This window comes from Solanum pennellii, chromosome 6 (genome assembly GCF_001406875.1).
Source record: "Solanum pennellii chromosome 6, SPENNV200".
NCBI classification, from domain to species: domain Eukaryota; kingdom Viridiplantae; phylum Streptophyta; class Magnoliopsida; order Solanales; family Solanaceae; genus Solanum; species Solanum pennellii.
The window spans coordinates 45,896,745-45,914,296 of NC_028642.1; the positions used below are offsets into that span (position 1 = coordinate 45,896,745).

The 17,552-nt window shown below is 33.8% G+C and overlaps 2 protein-coding genes across 3 annotated transcripts; both read right to left on the minus strand.

Moving 5' to 3' along the window:
* Positions 1 to 649: 649 nt before the first annotated feature.
* LOC107023483 (protein NPGR2-like) lies at positions 650 to 10,753 on the minus strand. Of its 2 annotated transcripts, none has more exons than XM_015224193.2 (6): positions 10,501 to 10,753; positions 9,325 to 9,590; positions 7,618 to 7,870; positions 6,148 to 7,364; positions 5,800 to 5,953; positions 650 to 1,316 (listed from the first exon to the last, which is right to left on the minus strand). In XM_015224193.2, exons 2-6 carry the CDS (start codon positions 9,574 to 9,576, stop codon positions 1,000 to 1,002), a joined length of 2,193 nt encoding a protein of 730 aa, XP_015079679.1. In that variant the 5' UTR covers positions 9,577 to 9,590; positions 10,501 to 10,753; the 3' UTR covers positions 650 to 999. The 2 variants fall into 2 exon arrangements, with proteins under 2 accessions (XP_015079679.1, XP_015079680.1); XM_015224194.2 differs by lacking the exon at positions 10,501 to 10,753 and adding an exon at positions 10,293 to 10,438.
* Positions 10,754 to 13,751: 2,998 nt separating this feature from the next.
* LOC107022356 (glycine-rich protein 5-like) lies at positions 13,752 to 14,570 on the minus strand. Its single transcript, XM_015222992.1, has one exon. The coding sequence runs from the start codon at positions 14,568 to 14,570 to the stop codon at positions 13,752 to 13,754; it is 819 nt and encodes a 272-aa protein (XP_015078478.1).
* Between the last annotated feature and the right edge of the window lie 2,982 nt (positions 14,571 to 17,552).

Below are 17,552 nucleotides of genomic sequence, written 5' to 3' on the forward strand. Positions count from 1 at the left end.
GCTATGTATAACTATTTCTTTTGTTTAATAATGTTTGTCCAATTTAGAAAATTAAAAGATAATTAATTTTTTATATCTATTTTACACTTGTTATTAAATATTATTTATCATCTAACATATTTTTCAAAGCATTAAGTTTAATAAAGTGAAAAGATAATATAATAGTGTTACCCTTTTTATTTATTAGAGTATTTATTATCTAACACAACTATTATTAGATAGAGAGAGTAACACAAGAATTAATTATACACTCAATTCAGTATTATAGGACGTGTAACTAACACATGATAAATTATTCCCTCGCCTCCTTTCTAGCTGTTATATTGCGTTCGAAAGTCAATTTGATTAATTTTTAAAATTAAATTAAACAACACTAGTTTGATATGTTAAACTAAAAATTTAGTTATTCAAAAATAATGAAAAAGTACTATAACAGACAAGTTTTTACATATCAATATGATATTAAAAAATATATTATAAAATATTAGTCAAAATTCTTTTCATCAGACTCTAAAAAAGAAAATCATAGCACCAAAAAGAAACGAAGGAAATTTAATATTAACAATACAAAGCTATTGTTAGTTATTAGTACATGAATAAGTAAAACCAAAATTAGAACTATTATTATTACATCAAACCAAACAATAAATTAAAAAAAAATAATCACAATATTACTTTGTTCAGTATTTTTTTGTTGCAGTGAAATTTACTTTTTTTTTTTAAAAAAAAAAAAAAGAGATCTAGCTTTACATATTCCATGAATATTTCTAATAGCTACTAGTCACTTACCCAAATCAATTTCATATTCATACAATACTGTATGGTAGATAGCAAAAAGCTCTATGAACATCACTAAAGTTTATCCACCTTAAATACAAGTCCACAGAAACACAGTTAACACAATAATGCTAATATATTTTTGTTTCCAATTCTCTCCCCTATGGAGCTGCAAAATTTTACATGTGGGATGATGATTCAGCTGTAGGTAAAACATTGGACTCATCTGAATGGTTCAACTGGTGCAGATTCTTGGAGAAGTTCAGCAGCCTCGAAACATTCCGCGGCTTCGAGTGCAGATACACCATTTTCACTTTTGTAAACCAATCCAAGATTGTACCAGGCAGAAGGATTTGTTCTGTCAAGCCGTAATGCATCGGTCAGAAAGCTTTTCATGACAGGCAATGATTGGCCATCGAGTTGTCGAAGAACAATGGCAGTGGAAACTAAACTTGGAACATGGTTGGGTTCTATGTCTAAAGACTTCTGAAAAGATTGTAAGGCTTCTTTGTAGAGTCCCCTAGCTTGATAGAGTAATCCTGCAAAATGACCACCAGTAATTGTGCCTTTCAGAAGTTGGCCAAGCGAACTCATGTCAAAGCTGATGAAATTGCAAAGATAGAAAGCATGAAACAAAATCATGTTCTTCACTTAACCTCTAAAGAATAATCGAGACTAGCAGGGTGTCAATCAAAAGTTAAGAGTGATGGAGAAGCACTTCAAAGAGTAAAGGATTTACGATGAGTAGGGAGTAAGATAGAATACATGCACAATACACTGCAAGTGTACGTAGCTAGTGAGGTAAGAGTAATATTGAGGTAATTAAATGGAATTGAAGCATTTAAATATGGACAATTTAGATATAGAACTCAAATGTTTCAGGAGAATGAAATGATAGATGAAGATATTATACATAGGATTAAATTGCGATGATTGAAATGGAGGAACACCATAGGGGTTTTATCTTCCTACCAAAGTGAATGGAAAAATCTATAGAACGACCATAAGCCCATCAATGTTGTATTTTGATGAGTTTTTAGAGGGTTGAGCAGCAGAAAGATCAAAAAAGGCTGAAATTGTCTCTCAAAACTTTTATCAAGCGTAGAAGACTTTAAACGGCCAACTTAAAACAGAAAATCTGCAGAAAAAAATTCAAAAACCTAAACTATCTCAACTCAACTCTTTTTTGGGCAGCTTTCCAGGGGTGCGAAGACATAGCATATAAACTGCTATTAAGGATCGATCAAAGGAGAGGAATGGAACAAAAGGGGGAATGAGAAGCAGGTTAATTCAAAAGCAGTAATTCCTAACGAAATTACGAATTTAGCTTTCGATATGAAATTCAAAGAAGGGGAGCCAAGAACAAGAGGGAGAATCTAACACGAGGGTACGTCATGAAGATAAAAAATTTATCTTGGAATGATAGGGGGTTATATGGGGAGAGCAAAAGAGCATTTGTGTGTGTGTGTGTGTGTGTGTGTGGTGACTTTCATGTGTTGGTTGAAACTAAGCTAACAAGGAATGACTCGATTGTTTACCAACAAATCTGGAACCACAGATAGTTGGGAGAAGCTCATGTAGAAGCTATTGGAAAGAGTGGGGGAATAGTAGTGCTATGGGACAAATGAGTTTGGAAGGGAGAAATGGTAGACAGTGGAAATCAAATGCTTACTTGTAGATTTGAGGGCATAGAGCAAGAACTGACATGGCATTTAAGTGCAATTTATGCAGAATGTGTGATAGAGGTGAAAGGAGGGAACTTTGGTGGGAACTGGCAGCCATTAGAAGCCTTTTTGAGCGGCCATGGGTAGTAAGTGGGGATTTCAACATAACCAGATATCTAGAGGAGAGAACCAACTGCCAAAGAATCAATGGTGCAATGATAGAGATTTCAGAATGGATCAATGACATGGAGCTTGTAGACCCTCCTTTATTTGGAGGGTCTACACTTGGAGAAGGAGCGAAAATCGTGAGAGTGCTTCCAGAATATATAAATTCCTCTACTATTCAGGGAGGAACAATATCTACACATCAAACAATCACTGATGCCAAAATTGGGATCAGGCCACAACCCCATCATGCTTACATGTGGAGATATGGATTTCAAGAAAGTCATGTTTTAAGTTTGAATGATGGTGGTTAGGAGTAGAATATGGTTTCAAAGAGAGGGTAAAAGAATGGTGGGCCTCTTTCAAAGTAACTGGAGCCCAGCATACATGTTGACTACCAAACTAAAACTCCTAAAAGGAAAATTAAAAGAATGGGGGACGGAAAACAAGAATAACTGGAGACAGTGGAGGGAGGACATCTTGAATCAAATTAATGGATTAGAAAATATGATGGAGCAAAGAGCACTCACAGTTGATGAATTGCTCCAGAAAGTTCATTTGGCAATGAAGTTAGAGGAGGTGGTCAGATAGCATGGAGACATAGGTCTAGAATCCAATGGTTGAAAAATGGAGATACAACACCAAATACTTTCACAGAATGGCCACAACACATAAGAGATGCAACACCATTGACAAAATTGAAGAGGAAGGGACACATATCACTGATCCAGAAGTTATCAAGATGAAATTCAAGACTACTATCAGAATCTCTACAAAGAGACAAACATGGAGACCTAATCTAAACTTATAAGACTTCACAAGCATTAGCTTGGAGGAACATATCTAGATGCAGAGACGGTTTAAGGAGGAAGAAGTCTTAAAAGGCATCAATCTTTGTGCTAGTGACAAGGCACTAGGACCTGATGGCTTCCCAATGAGCTTCTTCAAAGAATTTTGGAGTGTCTTGAAAAAAAAAACATCTTGAACACTATGAAGCATTTCCACGAGTTCCAAGTTTCTGAAAAAAGTATGAATGCCACTTTCGTGGCTTAAGACCAATAAGTCTAATTAGAGGGATGTACAAAATCATAGCTAAAGTGTTGGCTGAAAGGCTCAAACAGGTGGTAAACAAGCTGGTGAACAAGCACCAAATGGCATTTATTAAGGGCAGGCAAATCATGGATGCTGCATTAGTAGCCAGTGAATGTGTGGACACAAGATTAAGAGGAGAGAAAGCACACATCATGTGCAAACCTGATTTGAAAAAAGCATATGTCCCTGTAAATTGGGGGTTTCTTCTAAACATCTTAAGACAGATGGGGTTTGGAGCTAAAATGGATAGGTTTTTGTATTAAAACTGTCAGATTCTCCATTCTAACCGGTGGGGTTTTTTTCAACTGAAAGAGGTTTGAGGCAGGGTGATCCCCTCTTCCCTTTCCTATTCATACTGGTCATGGAGGGGCTGAATAGCATGCAGAGGGTTAACGGGAGGACAAGCAGTTTATTCCCTATCAAGGAAGTAGCACAGATGCAACGATTGGCTAACATTGTAGGGTGCAAGATTGAGCGATTCCCAACAACTTACTTGGGAATGCCTCTGGGAAGCAATCATAAAGAATTACTGATATGGGAGAGGTCAGAGAAGAAGTTCGCCAAATAAAAATCTCAATACTTGTCACTTGGGGGCAGACAAACACTAATAAATGCAGTGCTGGACTCCCTCCCCACATATGTAAGGTCTCTATTTCCCTTACCTGCTAAGGTGACGGAAAAATTGCACAAAATTAAAAGAGACTTTCTTTGGTATGGAAACAAAGAAATGAAGGGGTACTATCTAGTTAACTGGGTAACAGTGCAGCTACCTAAGCTCCAAGGTGGTCTTGGAGTTAGGAATCTTCGAATCTACAATGAGTGCCTCTTGATGAAATGGTTCTGGAGATATGTGGAAGAAGAACAGGCTCTTTGGAGAGAAGTCATACATCACATGTATGACCCCCAATGGTGTACCAACGAGGCCAGTAATACCATATGGAGTTTCAACATGACAAACAATAAGATCCTTCTGGACCAAACTAGCAGGAAACATCAAACTCAAAATAGGAAATGGAGCTAAAAGACTATTCCGGAAAGATGTTTGAGTAAAGACAATATATTAAAGCAATCTTTCCGTGACTTATTTCTTTCTGCAGCAATCTAAATATCACTCTAGCTGAGAGTTGGGCAAATGGTTGGGATATATCTTTCAGGAGAAATTTCAATGATTGGAAAATAGATAGGGTGGCACAATTGTTACATGCAATCGATGAGTTTATTGGTTTAGCTGGAAGGCCAGACACAGTCTCGTGGATACACTCTGAGGATGGAAGGTTTACAGTTAACAAACTCTATAAAAAGGATCTGGAAACTCAGCAAGGCCTCAGATTGGCTGGATGGAAATATGTATGGACAAGCCAAGCACCAACCAAGATCAAATGTTTTGTATGGTTGGTAGCTAAGAGGGCTTGTCTGACTCAGGAGGTACTGCAGGTACTGCAGAGGAAAGATGCACAACTAGTACCAAGGTGTTTTCTATGCAACGAGACCAACAACCATCCTCTTCTACACTGTAGAGTTAGTGGTCAACTATGGTCTCTGTTTTTGAGGCTCATTGGTAATAGCTGGACGATGGCAGCACATACTGCTGACCTGTTGAGTTGCTGGATCAGGAGAGGAGGAAGTAAAAGCCAAAAAAAGTGGTGGAGAATTATTCCAGCTTGCATATGGTGGTTAATATGGAAGGAAAGAAACGGAAGATGCTATGAGAACAAATTAAACTCCATACAGAAAGTTAGAGAAAATTGTATTGCATATTTGTATTTTTGGTGTAAACAGGAAGGTATAGAGGAGGTAGACCAACTAGTAGATATGCTAGGATCTTTGTAATTAGCCTTCCTAGTCCCTCTATGTACTAATTTTTGGAGGTCACCAGCATATCCTTAATGCTGAGGATTACAACATTACCAAATTCAAAAAAAAATATCTTAACATCAGCAATTTTTACCACTCCTCCTTTGCTTCTGTTATTGCAATCTAAAAAATGTTTTGTCTCCTCAAACTTTGATGGATGGTGCTGAATTCTTTTGACACTCCAAGAGACATCTTATAAGAAAAGTTGGGAACATAAGCCAAGATAAGTGAATCAAGCAAGTAATACCTGCAGAGTGGCATCTCGAGGCAGAATGAGGATTGATAGCCTCGGATTTGATTATGCAAACCTCTGCATCGCGCCACTGAGACAAGTTTGTGTATACATTTGCTAGATCGTGCCACGTTTCCATTTCTAAACTTCTACTGTTGTCTCTCGTGTTCTGTGGGGTCAAAGGGAAAAATGAACAATGCAACTGATGAAAGATGGGAAACTAAAAGGATAAATTGAAAGACTAAAGTCAGAAATGAAGGACAGATTGAACATTCAACAATGTAGTGCCTGAAGAAGACAAATTGAATTGGAGAAGAGAATCATATAGTCCAAGTTAATATCTCCTATTGCAAGGAAGCATACCTTTAACAACTTTTTGTGAACTCCAAAACTTTTTCTCTGAACCTGGAGTACTGCAAGAAGATGAGTATATGTCTCCACGGCATCCCGCAGATGACCCTGGGCAATCTGTAGTTTAGCTTTAGTGCGGAGCAGTTCTCCTTGATTCCATTTTCCTGTTTCGTCTAGTGCAGCATTAATTATGCTTTCCGCATCTATATACCTCTTTTGAGCAGATAGTATGCGAGCTAGAAGAAGCCATCCTTTGACAGTAGAACCCCCCTCCAACTTCAATAGCTGCTTTGCATAATAGAGAGCAATGTCCAACTTTCTCTGCTCTGCATTCTCCAAACTAAGATAGAAAAGAACATTAGGATTTCTTCCTCCGGTCATCTTATGTGCCGAGTCAAGTGATTCAAGAGCCTCACACAATCTTGAGGTTCTCTCAGAATCAGACACAATGGCGCGAGATCGGCCTGAGAGTTGAAGACCAAGTAAGCATTTTGCAACACTAGCCATCTGGTTACATTTCCCTTCAATTTTCGGGAGCACTTTCCGGGAATAACCCATCCCTTCTTCCAATAAATTAGGATACTCTGCACAAATTTTTGCAGCAAGTACTAACTCAAATATGCCGTTCTTATTGTCCCTATTATTCATCAAGTTCCTTAACAGATTCAAAGCGGCCATGTCATCACCCTCTGCATAATAGCACAGGGCAAGGATAGTGTACTTTTGTCTTCTAACAACAACTCCAGGGAGCAATTCCTCAACCTGACGAGCAAGTGCCCTAAACTCACCTGCAATGGATAATGCAAAACTGAGGTGATCCAAGATTGATGGATCCCATACAATTTTATTGAGGATGTATCTTCTTAGAAGAACCAGAAGCAGCAATATAGCTTCTTCTATGTTGTTTCTAGGTATGAAGGAACCTTCTGCCTGCGCACGAAGATTTGGAGGAGCTGCATCAGTGCCACTGTATAAGAGAAATATAGCATACTCCTTTTCTATTTTGCTTCTCGTTTCCACGTCAAGATTCCAACAATAAAGCAGAGCCCTTCTATACGACAAAATTGCTTCTTGAGGAGCACAAGCTAGCTTCCACAGCTCAGGAAGTAACTCCACTGCCTTGTTCAACGTTTCCAACAATTTGCAATCAGTAGAAAAGTTTTCAGGTAAGCCATCTGGCAAAGCAGACTCAACTGTATCCAGTATCACTGCACATGACTGAGCAGCTTCTGCAAGAGTCATAAAGAAAACCTTTAAGGCTCACTAACAATCGATAATGCAGGAACAGCCTTAAAGCACAGATAGAGGTTTCGCTATAGTAAATTGAAAATGCCTAATTGCAGCCTTAAAGAAGCAAACATGCACAAGTTGTTGACACAATATTCCACAATTAAGTCGGTCGAATTACAGTTCCCAAGGAAGAAATAATGTGATAGAATAAACACATATAATGAGCTTAGCTAATAAAAAGTGAGGAAGCACCTGTGAACCTCCCAAGAGCCTGCAAGGATGTTGCTTTGAGTAAAATGGCCTCAAAGAGAAGACTTACTGCATGCATTGACATAGGTGGGATAGCATCACTAAGCGAATTCCGCCTAGGTATCTCACCTCTTCTTGCGATGGAAAGTTTTATCTTGGGAACCACCGCAGCAATATCTATTCCCTCGAATACATGAAGAGCAGCCTCAATGTTACCTTTTTGATACTCAAGTCGACCTAATAATGCTCTTGCTTCCTAAAATAGAAGTGTCTCTTAGCCCACAAGTAGAATATGAAGGAAAATAGAAGTTGAGAGGTCAAGAACTTTTATTTGTGAGGAACTTTAGTGAGTCACTCTTACCTTGGAAATGCAAGTTGACAAGTTGAAACATTATTGTAGTTTAATATGCAGTAACACTGATAATTTTCATTGATATAATGGATATCTCCAGTTTTACAAAAGATATTAGTGATCCATTACAAATTAAAATATAAGCATGCCATGTCAGAAGAGTGGAGAGTAAAAACAACGGTTGTTCATGTAAATAGATTGGCAAAAGCAACAGTAGGTTTGAGCTTTGAACTTCCATGTTGGAGGTCTCAAGTTCGAAACCCCTTGCCAACGAAAGCAAGGGGTTTGCCTTCTGGGTCGAGCTCATCGCACCAGGCTTGCCTAGTGTGGGTTACCTCTCCTATGTGGTTTGCGAGCTATTGCATAGGCGTGGGGGTTTTACCTTGTGCGCACCCAAAGGGTAGCGGCTGCGGTTTCCCTTGTCATCAAAAAAAAAAAAAAAGCAATATGTACGACTTCATGCTAAGATATAAGAAGATCACTCAAAGACTCATATATTTAAAAAATCTGTATGTAAAGCAGCTTGTTTCCTCTCGTGCTTCCGTTGAGAATTCAATTTTACTTTCACGTGCTACTGAGTCGTCCCCTTAATTCTTTGAGCATGCAATCATAAAATCTATTTCACAAATTTTAAATGTAAAAACTACTAAAGAAAAAGGGCGGCCAAGGGCACTAAACTGTCGCTATGCGCAGGGTTCGGGGAAAAGCGGTACCACAAGGGTATACTGTACGCAGTCTTACCCGCATATGTCTGCAAGAGGCTGTGTCCACAGCTCAAATCGTTGACCTCCTGGTCACATGGCACCAACTCCACCAGTTACGTCAAGGCTTCCTTCTAAATGTAAAAATTATTGTGTCTACCAAATCATAGGTATGATTATGTATATTTTAGATCACATACACAATGGGAAACAAAAACACATGGCAGGTAACACGTGTCACTCATATGCCCATTAAAAGAGAGTTAGCAGAACTAACTCTATAACAGTGTCTTCATACGAGTATACAGCCCACAAATTGCATTTCATTTATTAAAGAAATCCTTACGGTTGATAATTTAACAAAATGACACATGATAAAGCATACAGAGTTTAGTCCCTGTGCCTCAGTTGAAAAACAAATCTCAGTTTTCCCAAAACCAGTTTAGTGATGGGATTTATCTAATAACAACAAGATTTGTCGTTATCAACTGAAAAATTTCCTACCATCCGGCATGCATAATAAAACAACTTCAGTACTGCATCAAATCAAATTGTGGGGCAAAAATTGTGATGATAACATCTGATCATTAAAAGAGATTAATCATGGGATCGAAATGGGAAGCTAACTTCATCATAAACAACTTTTGTGACACCAACCTCATAATTCAAAATGCCACTCTCACGAAGCGATGATTCTGCTTCTTCTATGTTACTGGTGTCTGCCTTGGCGTCATCGCCAGCTCGTGAAGAATACCCACTAGCTGAATAGTCCCGAGTTGCAAGAGACTCGGATGATGGAATAATATCTTCAATCCTTAACTGTTCCCCTGAGCAAATGCACTTCATCATCTTCCGCAATCTAAGGCTTAAACTAATTTTCTGCTTGTAAACCCAATACTTAACACTCATTCTTTCTCATTACCCTGAAATATTAAATCATAGAAGTTCACGAAACGTATCAGAACCCAAATGGAACATAAATTAGACACAGTAAACGAAGATAAGATACTTGGCATGATACAGAAACAGACACTCAAACTTGGCCTCCGCTGGCAAGTAAGAGCACTCCAACTTTGAGAGTGTACACATCAAGACTCTTCAACTTGGTCTCAACTGCCAACTAGGCACTCTAACTCGCTCCCATTGTGCCTTGTGGACACCCCTTGCTGACATGACACATAAATTTTGAAGGTGTCTATAGGATCATTTTGTAAGTTGGAGTGTTAAACTGACAAGTGAAGACGAGTTGAGGTGTCTAGATATGCTTATTTGCCAGCTAAGGTCAAGTTTGAGTGTCTGTATATATGTATTATGCCTAAAATATGTTATCCAGGAGACAACAGCTTAAGAGAAGAAAGCAAGAAAACACAAAAAAGTAAACCCAACTAAAAACAATTATACAGCGAAGGAAAGACTAGGCCAAATTCAATCTCCTTCTCCTTGTAGAATTTTGTTAATTTCACATACGCCCAACTAAACAAAAATCATACAGTTGAAGAAATGTTGCACCTAAATTCAAACACCCTAAAACAACTGGAACAAAATATCCAAGATTTGTAAAGCCCTAACATAATGAAATTGTGTAAAAGTAAGCAAAATCCAATTAAGGGAAGAACCAACATTACCCAAACAGAGCTTCAGTTAACCTAAACCACAAAGAACATGTTGCATCATTTCCACAGAGAATTTTAGGGTAAAATTTCAATTTTTTAAAGCTAAAATATTCAAGAAAAGAACAACCCATTGCATCACATCACACAAAATTGTTGAAAGTAATCAATTTCAAACAGTGAAGTGAAAGATAGGGTTAAATCAGAGCATCAAAAAGTACACCTTTTGATTGGTAAAAAGCATTGACTGAGCTGAGCCCACAAGCCTCCACTACCCATTTCTTCCAAAGATTAAAGCTTTTTGGGTTGATTTTCTTGACTGAGTTAAACCCAAAAAAAAACGAAGAATCCAAAGCTTAACAAAATTGTTTTTTTATTGCAAAGTTTTCTAACTTGTTCCTCTGTGGCGTTTAGTAGAACTGTAGAAGAGAAGATTCAGAAGTCAGACACAAGGAGTGAATGCATTAAATGACACCCAACAAACCCTGAAATCTGAAATCTTCTCTTCCACATTTCCATTTTCAAATTCGTATAGAAGTTCGATTAATTCGTACGAAAATTATCATAAAATGGTAAATATTTTTTAATTTTTTATCAAAAAGTTTCAAATAATAATTATTTAAATACGAAGTCACCTATTAACTCATTCCTACGAGATGATAAATATTTTTTAATCTTTAATCAAAAGTTTCAAGTTATAATTACTTAAATACGAAGTTACGTTTATTAGTAATAAATATAGAATTTAGTGGCTTCAATATAAAAAATTCAAATATACAGATAGTGTAGAGCCTCAAAGAAGGGTTTCGAATTTAACCAAGAAAAAAAATAATCTCATTCACGTTACCATATTCTGATTATAGAATGTAAAAATTACTTTTTTATTAAGCGTTACAAAGTTCTTAAAATTTTAAATTGTGTTACATAAATTAAGACGGAGATAATAATTAATTGTGACAGAGATTTTTCTTAATAATTTCTTAACATTAAAGTAGTAATGTCTGACAGAGTCTTTAATTCCTTTACAGTGTTAAACTAATTTAATTAATTTTTAATTATGATGATTATTTTAATGACTGCTTTAGGAAAAGGAATAGAGTGGGGTCTAATTATTGAATTTTGGGGTACAAAAGGCCTTCAATTCAAAATTTTTATGTCAGTTGCCTAATGTGGGTAGAATATAAAATTTATTGTTTTATTTTTTTACTTTTCTTTATTTTTTTAATTTAAGAATATTTATGAATTATTTTGCCACTTTGCACGTGCTATATTTCATTTTCATTTTCGAACAGAGCACTCTTTCAATTAAATTAATCTAGTGTATGTTTTTTGAAATTAATTTTATATTTACTCATTTTGTGTAATATAAAGAATACAAATTATATGGACAGAATTACAAAAAAAAATACAATTATCTAATTTACGTTACCAAGATATAATCTAAAACTTGCATTATAAATTTTCAGTCAAAATTTAATTTGATATACATAATTATACATCTGATATATAACAATATATAAACTTCACATACATCTTTTTTTACAAAAAATATTTTAAGACTTGATATACGATATTATACAAATAATATATAATATTATATAAGATATACGTATACACTTGTGTATTACAATTATCATTTTATACATTATTATATGAAAAATTAACTTCGTTTCTTTCTTGAATTCAAATGTTTCATTTAAAAACTTCGCTAAATCATTCAAAATTTCAGATTTAGACTACTCAGTATATTATCTATCTTTTGCAATAATACTTACTCAAAAAGGAGTTTATTTGCAAAAATTCAATCTTCAAACTTAACAAAAATTTGTTATTTAGCAATATCAGAGTTTCATTTTGAAGTAAGGTCGAAAGTAAGTATTTATGATAAATCAATTAAGATGGAGATGGAAGATGAATTATTTAGATAAATTTCGAGATAGAATTCGATTCCATTGGAAGTAGGATAGTTATGTCTATGTGAGTTATTTTGGAGTAAAAATTTGTTAGAATAACTTATATAAATCAATACTAAATTATGTACAGTAACTTTATGAACTCGAATTGAAATTCATCTTAAAGAATTAGAGATAAAGATTTTATCAAGGTACCTATTTTATTTCACCAGAGGTATCCACTTCAGCAAAGGTCCCCAAAATAGAAGTAAAAAAATTGCCTCATCTCAAACCATATGTTTTTTTTTTTTTGGGTCAGGCATTAGCCACGTCGAAGTCTCGATTAAATTTAAATTATGTACTGAATCATATTGAAATTCCGACTAATTTAAATCGCGAAAGACCCACTTGCTTAATATTATTTATATAATAATAAGAAGAAGAAATCAATAAACACTGACCAAAACTTGTATGCAGTACTTGTGCGGAGCATGAAGGCTTGAACTTTTTCTTATCTGAATCTCAAGGATATGACCTTCAAGGGTGGTGCTCCTAACAAGATTTTCTCAATATTCAAAGTTTAAACTCGAAACTTCTAATTAAGAGTGAAACAATCTCACCACAACAATACTACGATCCATGTTGGTAAACCACATGCTCTTCTATCAAAGTAGTACATATGGATAGTATATAATGAGTCACACACACACATATGATAAAATGAATTATATAAAGTTTGTAACATATTGTTAGAGCTAAACAATATTACATTTCATTTTTATTTTATGTCTTATGCTTCATTAGAAATAAAAATCATTAAATACATTTTATAAGTAAAGAAAAAAGAGATCTAATTCAAACTTTAATAATAAATATTTTCATAAACTTTTCTATCTGCAAGTATCATTCGCATTAGCAGTCGGTTCCAAACTACAAAAATAATTGAATCGTTAAATTAGTAATTCAATAGCGATAATTTCGATTCGATTTATTAATCAAATCAAGTCTCCATCACCATATATTAATTTTTCTTGGAATGTAATAATGTATATGTAATTGGAGTACTGCCCCATGAAATAATTCCTTTGGTGATTAATTATGATTTTTAATATAATTGTTATAGAATTATATTTAAGTACTACACTTTTTAATTGCGTGGCACATATAAATTTACTCAATATTCTTTCACCTTCATTTGACGAGTGTAATACATGTATGATAAAATCAAACATTACATGAAATATTATGTATATATGTAATTTGTGATAGTAAATTAATTTATTAAAGATAAAATCAAAAGCTAAGGTTAAATTACCATTAGTTAACAAAAAAAATTTATGACATTCTTTTCCGAACTTATCAAAAAGAAATACATAAATTAAAATAAAAAATATATATTTAGATGAATAGACGAAGAATTAATTAGGTACGATTTCATTTCATTGATAATTTGTGAATAACAAATACTAGTGCTACATAACACAAATGGAAATTAATTATTGGGAAAAAAAAAACAATCTTTTTTCTTAAAAGTATGCAAGTCCTGCATGTTTTGAGTTCATGCAAACTGAAGACATTAATTTTAGTGATGTCCACCAACTTTGCCAAACCCTCCAATGCCACCGCCTTTACCAAATCCTCCTCCAGCATCAGCACCAATACCAGTACCAGCTTCTCCTCCTGTACCCCCACCAATGCCACCGCCTTTACTAAATCCTCCTCCAGCACTAGCACCAGTACCAGTACCAGCTCCTCTTCCTGTCCCACCAATGCCACCGCATTTTTCAATACCACCTCCAATGCCATAACCTTTAGCGAATCCTCTTCCAGCACCTCCACCAATATCACCACCTTTACCAAATTCTTTGCCTACGCCACCACCAATGCCCCCACCTTTGCTAATGCAATCTCCACCAATACCTTCGCCTTTGCTTATCCCTCCTCCAATCCAACCACTCTTTCCAAATCCTCCTCCAAAGCCACTACCAACGCCACCACCTTTTCCAAATCCTCCTCCAATGTCGTCACCCTTTCCAAGTCCTACTCTGATACCACCACCTTTTCCAAACCCTCCTCCAATGCCACTACCAATGCCACTACCTTTTTCAAATCCACCTCCAAAGCCTCCACCCTTTCCGAATCCACCTCCTATGCCTCCACCCTTACCAAACCCTCCTCCAACACCACTACCAACTACGCCTCCTCTGCCAAAAACACCGCCAACTCCACCACCCTTACCCATGCCTCCACCTATTCTAACTCCACTACCATACCCTCCACCAAACCCACCTCCCTTACCCATCCAAAAAAACTTCTCATCCTCATTTTTAAAATCTCTAGCAAGAACCAAACTCCCCCCTAAGACACAAATCCAAACCAATGCCAACACTCCTATCCTCATTCCCTTGCCTTCATGTGATTTGAACAAATCTTTTTCTTTCTCTATTTTTAAGTCATTGCCTTGGTACTAAGAGGCAAATTAAAGGGCTTTATATATACATATATTCTTGCTTGTATTTTAGTATTGTACTTTACATTCTTACTGTCGCATTGATGTGCTTTAAGTATATAGTTTCAACTACCACCCGTTAGCCGCATTCACATTCGTAGGTACCAAAAACAAATATGGAACTTGTGCTCTTCAATTAAAAAAAAGAAAAGAGAGAGACATTTCTGCCTAATTAGCATAATCTATGACTAGGTAGCACAAATGATTTGGTTTTCAGTGTTAGAGTACTTTTAAGTTATATGCACATATATAATTTTTTTAAAAAAAAGATAATGCTAAATGGCCAAAAATTTAAAAAGTTTATGATATTTTTTTATCAGTCATCCATAACATAGTTACTTTACTATATGATAGATTAAACATTAAGATGGTGAAAATGATTACTAGTCGATCTACTCTCTTAAATTAAACTAAAAAGAGTCATTTTATATGAGTGTACCAGTTATGATGTAAGATAAGTTAAGTTGATATGATATTTTTTTATTAGTCATCCATAACATAGTTACTTTACTATATGATAGATTAAACATTAAGATGGTGAAAATGATTACTAGTCGATCTACTCTCTTAGATTAAACTACAAAGAGTCATTTGATATGAGTGTACAAGTTATGATGTGAGATAAGTTAAGTACGTTGGCATTAGTTTTATTGCTTGCTTAATTTGTCATGCATATTTAAAATATATAATATGCATTACATAATTTAACTTGTTTGTTTACAAATAATATTCTTCATTTTATTTAGTTTTTTGTTTTTATATTTTCTTTGTAAAGGCTTTAATTATTCATTCTTTAAAAAATTTTTATCTTATTTAACTTATAACACTTTTTTGTATGCAATTTCATGACTGTATCATGGGTTTTAGGGGTATAACTTTTATTATTTTACATATTTTATCTCGTTATTTCAATATTACTATTCTACTCCATATGTAAGAATAATTAACTTGTCCTAATACTAACCCTAAGATAAATTGTCCCACATTTTGCAGCCAAACAAAGAATTAAAATGTATTAAAATCTTACACAAGATGAATATCTTTCTTTATATATCCATCAAGCAACTCCTAATAACATAGCATAAAAATTCTTTATATATATATAATAATTAATAAGTTAAAAAAAACATACGAAGAAATTACGAAACTTACTTTGACTCTTAATTAAGACTAAGTACGTAGAGTAGTATTTAAATCCATTTGTTATACTTTTTGGTCCATAGAAATCAATGTCTCGCAGGACGAAGTAATTTTATTGGCCTGTCATTTCTGTCCCTAATTACTTGTTCACTTTGAAATTGATAATAATTGACATAATAATTTATCATTTTATTTCTATTAATTATAAAATACGTGAATTAAAAATTTAAGATTTTTAAGAAGTTTTATTTTTTTTTCATTAATCGAGCATATAATAAATAAAAAAATAATAAAATTGGCCCCTTTCTTAATTTATTAAAAAGGGACAAGTAAAAAAAAGAAAAAAATTGAACAAGTCTAATTCTTAAAAAATAATTAATAAAATGACGTGTTTACTGTGTGATTTTTTTAATATGATAAATTCAATTATTGGAAAAATGTATTAATTATCTCCCAACGAAATATGCCTTTTTAAAAAAATATTTCAGCAGTGTTACGGCTTCTAAATAATTTCCCAAGTTAAAAATTGAATTTATTGTGTGATCAAAAGAGCATTTATACAACGTGTGGTCACATTTTATTAATTTGAATTTTGAACTACTATATTTTTAATCTTTTACTTTCAGTTTCATTATTTGCATTATTATTTATATGGCATATATATATATATGTTATTTTATATTCATTTATATATAAAAGCCATTGGATTCAATTAATGTTGGGAAAAAATAATTTTCCCCTATACTCTTCAATATCAATGGCTCTACAGAGCTAAATTTGAGTCAAAGAGATGATTTAATTATTGCTACTTTTAGAAAGTTACTCAAATAATTTTATACGCCGTAATGCAATAAATTGTTGATTCCAAATTGATGATTGAATTTCTGCTTTCGTTTACTTAACTCATCTCTAAACTAAAATCTAAACGTAATATAATAAATAATTATTATTCGATACACGAGATAAGATAAAATATTTTAGAATTAATTTTGAAGTTCGAGAGTACATATCTCAAATTTAATTCTGGATATCCATCTTATCCGATCTCATCAAATTTAAAATTATTTAATCTGAGAATCATTTTTTCAATTTGTAAATTTTAAAAGGATAATCATCACAAATGTTATGTATATTAATTATTTACTCAATTTTCATTGGAACAAAGAGTACGTATACTCTATATAAGTTTTAATTTTAAATGACATACATCATCATATCATATATTACTAAAAGCATGAACAAAAAAGTTGAAAGTTAAATTACGGTTTTACCCTTTCTACAAATTAAATTATTATAAAATATTTAAATATTTGATTGTATAAATTTAATTAAATGTTAATGACTTTTAAACTTCCTAAGATTAATTCCTAATTAAATATCTAATTTATTAATATTTATCATCTATAATCTATATGTATATAATAGTTATAATTTTTTAAAAAAAAAATCTTACCTAAATTTCTTTTCTTTCCCTCTTCTTATAACTTTTTCCTTAACCCCCTCTCATGAATAATATAATTGATGTGGATAAAGTATTATCCTTTATGATAAATAACGAAATTTAATAATTTAAAGGGTGCAAATCTACAAAATGGAGACGCACATTGATAATGTCCTCTTGATTATTATTAAAGAATGACTCTAGCTTCACAAATTTAATTCATTAATGCTTAATTACATGATAAGAACTTTAGTTGTTCTTTTTACATGGTTTGCTAACTTTAATTTTTTTTT